The sequence below is a fragment of the Solanum dulcamara genome, chromosome 6, assembly GCF_947179165.1.
Source record: "Solanum dulcamara chromosome 6, daSolDulc1.2, whole genome shotgun sequence".
NCBI classification, from domain to species: Eukaryota; Viridiplantae; Streptophyta; class Magnoliopsida; order Solanales; family Solanaceae; genus Solanum; species Solanum dulcamara.
In genome coordinates this window covers 32,126,089-32,131,861 of record NC_077242.1, presented here as the reverse complement: position 1 = coordinate 32,131,861, position 5,773 = coordinate 32,126,089, and the positions used below count along the sequence as shown (strand labels likewise).

The following is a 5,773-nucleotide window of genomic DNA, read 5'->3' as shown; positions in this document are numbered from 1 at the left end:
TATAAGGCACGCCTTGTTGCACAAGGATTCTCTCAAAGACCCGGAGTCAATTATGAAGAAACATATTAACCACTTATGGATGGAATAACTTTTCGATATCTCATCAGTTTAGCTGTACATAAAAATCTTGAAATACATCTAATGGATGTAGTTACAGCTTACCTTTATAGTTCACTTGATAATGAAATTTACATAAAAATTCCAGATGAATTAAAATTGCCTGAAGCATGTAAAAAGTCTCGGGAAATGTACTCAATAAAACTGCAAAGATCATTATATGGTTTAAAATAATCAGGGCGTATGTGGTATAATCGCCTCAGTGAGTACTTGATAAATGAAGGCTATATAAATGATGTCATTTGTCCATGTGTTTTTATTAAGAAAACGAAATCAGAGTTTGTTATACTCGCCGTTTATGTTGATGACATAAATCTCATTGGAACCCTTGAGGAGGTCCAAAAGGCAATTGAATATCTAAAGAAAGAATTTGAAATGAAAGACCTTGGAAAGACAAAATTTTGTCTAGGTCTGCAAATTGAACATTTAGCAGACAGAGTTTTTGTCCATCAATCTGCCTACACTGAGAAAATCTTAAAAAGATTTTACATGGATAAAGCACATCCATTAAGTACTCCAATGATTGTTCGATCACTTGAAGTGGAAAAAGATCAATTTCGACCTCCAGGAGAGGATGAAGAAATTCTTGGTCCTGAAGTAACATATATCAGTTATATTGGTGCACTTATGTATCTTGCTAATGCAACTAGGCCTGATATAACATTTTCTGTTAATTTGCTAGCAAGGTATAGTTCTTCCCCAACGCGAAGGCATTGAAACGGTATCAAACATGTTTTGCGATACCTGAAGGGTACGATTGATATGGGTTTGTTTTATACTAACAAAGGTTGTGTAGACCTTATTGGTTATGCAGATGCAGGTTATTTATCAGACCCACATAAAGCTCGATCTCAGACAGGCTATCTATTTACACACGGAGGGACTGCTATATCATGGCGATCTACAAAACAGTCCATTGTTGCTACTTCTTCAAATCATGCTGAAATAATAGCAATTCATGAAGCAAGTAGAGAATGTGTGTGGTTGAGATCGATGATACAGTTCATCAAAGAAAGATGTGGTCTGAAAAATAATGTTAAAGTACCCACAATTATATTCGAAGACAATGCCGCGTGTATAGCTCAATTGAAAGGTGACTTCATAAAAGGAGACAGAACGAAACACATTTCACCAAAATTATTCTTCACACATGATCTTCAGAAGAACGGTGAAATTGATGTACAACAAGTTCGTTCAAGTGATAATCTTGCAGATTTATTCACAAAGGCATTACCAACATCAACTTTTGAGAAGCTAAGGCATAAGGTTGGAATGCGCCGTCTCCAAAATATCAAATGAAGTTTTCATCAGGGGGAGTAAAATACGCGCTACACTCTTTTTTTCTTAACCACGGTTTTGTCCCACTGGGTTTTCCTGGCAAGGTTTTTAATGAGGCAGCAATCAAGGCGTATTACCAAATCTGTGTACTCTTTTTCCTTCATTAGGCTTTTTCCACTGGATTTTTTTCTAATAAGGTTTTAACGAGGCACAACATCTATAGATGTTCAAGATAACTATGTATAATTATTCTTTAACTAAAATATATGTATTATTTTTTTTTGACATCCAAGGGAGAGTATTAGATGATGGATGTCTCTTTCTCAAGTGGGAGTGGGCAAGTTGCCCACTTGAGATTGTTGCACTGCTTTCTCATCTTCTATAAATGACGTCCTTGGCATTGAGAAGAGAGGACACAGAAACGAAAACAAGAAAATCAATTCTACTCTCTCTAAATTCTCTTACTCTCTTTTTCTTTATTAATTGTCGAATTAGTTAATTTATAACAGTATATAATTATTAAGCACAAAATACTTCTGAGTTGGCTATATGATTCCTAACAGGATAGTGGAGTAATATATTTTATTCATTTCACTGATTATCATCAAAGTGTATATTTTTACAAGCCAACTTGCAATTGCAGAATGAACAAATATTGGTTAAACTCAGATCAATCTTCAATTCTTTTTACACCCATTTTCAGCAACACAGCAGTGGAAAACCTTCAAGTCACATTTAGGAGAAACCAACTTCAGAAAGATCCTAGCGGTCTCCTCTTGCCTTACCTTTACGCCCTCCTTCTCCACCAAAGCCGCCGCCACAATTCGTTCATACCCACCACCTCCTCCGGCCACAAAAGCTATCAATGCCCCCTGCACTGGTCCTAAACTTGGATTATAAGCAGCAGATTCCACATAAGAACCTCTATAAATCTTCCCTTCACAATCCATGATTGCCACCCCTGATGGACACCCACTGTAAGGTGCGTGTGAATTGTTAGCAGCTTCCAAACCTGCAATCCTTAAAAGGGTACTCTCTGTTTCTGTAATTTTGTAAAACCCATTGCTTAGATTTCCCGATTTCGAAACGCCATTCGCTATCTTCGAATCGTCATCTGAAAACCCATTGCACAGATCTCCATCGTGATTCATCTCACAGGACAGGGATAAACCGTTGTTATGTAGCTCGAGGAGCAAAGGTGTTTCGTCATCCAGGAGATCGAATGGACCAAATGGATTGGGGAGGATTTCACGCAAAGGTTCGAATGTGACATCAGGATTGTTTTGGTGTTGAGATGTGATGTGGATTTGGAGATCGGAAGGGTTCCGGAGTTCTTGAAGGAACTGTCGGCAGTGGCCACAGGGGGCGGCAGATACGGCGAATGCGAGGAGGCGAGGGCAGCGGTGGACAGCGAGGTTGGTGAGAAGAAACTGCTCGGCGTGAACAGAGTGATGAAGGGGTAGGCCAGGAAATTCAAGGTTAACGCCGAGAAATACACGGCCGTCGGAGCCGAGGCCAACGGCGGCAACGTGATAATTGGAGATGGGTGGGCGGGCAAGGGTCTGAGCGGGTTGAACCAAGGCAGGGAGGAGGTGGCGGGCAGAGGGTAGGCCCAGTTTCTGGGTAATGGACTCAGCCTCAGAGGCCTCCACCACAAATTTTAGTTGATCCATGATAATTCCCCTTGTCTAATGTAATCTTTTTCTTTTTCTATTTTCCTTTTTTCCTTGTGTTTTAGGTGAGACGTTTGCCACACTTGCTTGAAATGAGGAGGAAAGGAGGGGGAATTATGGGAGGGGCAGAGGGCCATTTATAGAACAGGTTTTAATTATTTAAACTTGGGTAAAATATGAATCAAACTCACGGGTAATCAACTGCACGTATGTAAAGGCGTAGAAAACTCTAAAAAATACGCGGGTGTGTTTGGTATTAATGAAAACATTTCTAAAAGTTATTTCTAATTTTTTCCACGTTTGATCGGCTTTAAAAATATATTTTTCAAATGGATTTATTTTTCTTCAATTTTAAAAAAATAACTTCATAAGTAAAGTAAAAAATAGAGATAAGTGTCAAAAATACAGTTAAATTATTTATTTTTTTTAGTTTCATAATTAAACTATTGGAAGTATGATTTTAATACATAAACTATCACTAATTAGTTTAGAAACACATTTCAGTGATGTGTGTAATATTAATAAATTATTAATATTAGTTAAAAGTTAAAGACTAAAGTATTTCTATCCCCCCAAAAAAAAAAATTTTTAAAAAGAAATTACTTTTTTGTAAAAAGAAATTATTTTTTAAAAATAAAAATTTAAAATAGTTTCCTCACCCACTCCACCCCCTCCCCCAATCCCCGTCTTTTTATTTTTTAAAATTTTTTAAAGTTCTTTTATAAAATATTTTTAAAAAATTCATACTTCACTTTCTAAAAATGTTATTATTTTTATTTTTTTTTAAAAGTAAAATTATACCCATCCACTCCGCTCTTTATATAATTTTTTTTTATATTTTTCTCGTTTTGTGTTAGATATATACTTATATTTTTAGAAAAATAGTTTTTCCTACTTACGTAACAAATATAATAAAAATAAACTTATTTGTTTTTCCTAAAATCATATGTTTATATGTAACACAAAACGAGAAAAAAATTTGAAAGCGGAGGGTTAAGTGGGGCGGGGTAAAATTTTTTTTTAAAAAATCTAAATTATTATTTAAAGGGAGGGGGGAGATGAAGTAAGAATTTTTTAAAAAACTTTTATAAAAGAAATTTAATAAATAAAAATAAAACTAAAAATTGGTGTGTGTGTGGGGGGGGGGGGGTGTTATGGCGAGAGAAAGTGGTGGAGTGAGGTGATAAAAATATTTTATATTTTATTTTATAATTTTTTTTTGGCGGGAGATAGTAATACTTTAATCTTTAAATTTAACTAATTCTAATAATTTATTTAATTTTTATTAAGGTGAAATGTGTTGTACATGTGGAGTGTGATATGATAATTTTTTTAAAAGTAAAAGAGAGAGTATAGTATACACACCATGATAAGAGTAGAATAAAAGAGAGGTGTATTTCTCAAACTAATAAATGATAGTTTAAATATGAAACTCAAAAAAAGAGGGATAGTTCAGTTGTGTTTTTAACACTTATCTCCCAAAAATAATAAATCAAAACCTTCCTTAAATGGGGAAAATATTTTTCAAATTTTTCTTACATCTGGCCATCCGAAATGGGTTTAGACTTGAGATCTAACTTACGTCCTCGACCATGACCTGACTCCAATTTGAGACCTGGATTTTGACCATATGACCTTGACTCAGAACCACTCATTTTTCAGAAAAATATTTTCTACAAAAGCATGAAAACAAATTATTTTTCTTACCAAACATACTCTAAAAGAAGAAGAAAAAAAACTTTTAATATAAAAGTATCTATTTCTTTGCATAATAAGAATCAATAGATAATATGGATATCCATAGTATCCATCGAGTTTACCCATTTTTATATATATCAAATATCTCCGAGTTCCATATTCTTCGGGCTATCTTCATCTCTCTGCTGCTGAAGCAAAATCCCATTGTGGGTTTTCTTCTATTTGGCCTAAAGTTCTCACAGTCAACACTAAAACGACGCCGTCTTTCTCATCTCTCAAATCGGACCAAAAAACCATCGCCGGCGAAGGCGACGGCATCGTCCGAAAATTTGCTCATCTTCTCTTCATTTTTCAAATCCCAGAGCTGTACAACACTTTTTCCGGCGACAAATTCGTTTTTCCGGCGAAGCTCTAGTTTTTCCGGCAAAGTGTTTTTTTTTCTTTTTTCAGGTGTACAGATCTGTATTTCCGGTGACGAACAACCGCTGCAACTAAACTAATTACGCCGACGTGAATAGTATTCCGACGTGAGCAGTATTTTCCGGCGGCAACCAGGTTCATTTCTACCGGAGTTGGTACCTCCGGTTTTTATATCTTTATATTTTATCCTTTGTTCATATACTTGTAGTTACATTTTGCCGATTTTAAATCCCCAAATAATTTATTAGTTCATACGCATTTTTGTGGCTTTGGATAGTGATGGTAGACTAGGGTCATGTTCTCGCTCATGGACGGAGACGAGGGTAAGGAGAGGTAAGTGGGTTAAAAGAGCGTCTAGACTGAGAATAGGTTCTTGGAACATTGGGACGTTAACGGGTAAATCCATAGAACTGGTTAAGATTCTAAAGAAGAGGAAGATTAATATAGCCTGTGTCCAGGAGACAAAATGGGTCGGCTCTAAAGCTAAGGAGGTAGACGGGTATAAGCTTTGGTTTTCTGGTAAATCGAAGTATAGAAATGGGGTAGGCATTTTAATAGACAGTGATTTAAGGGATCAGGTGGTGGAG

The 5,773-nt window shown here is 35.8% G+C and overlaps 1 protein-coding gene across 1 annotated transcript; it reads right to left on the bottom strand.

The window, feature by feature from the left end:
• Window positions 1-1,960: 1,960 nt before the first annotated feature.
• On the bottom strand, window positions 1,961-3,207 carry LOC129893425 (cytidine deaminase 1-like). Its single transcript, XM_055968953.1, has one exon. The coding sequence runs from the start codon at window positions 3,066-3,068 to the stop codon at window positions 2,073-2,075; it is 996 nt and encodes a 331-aa protein (XP_055824928.1). The 5' UTR covers window positions 3,069-3,207; the 3' UTR covers window positions 1,961-2,072.
• Between the last annotated feature and the right edge of the window lie 2,566 nt (window positions 3,208-5,773).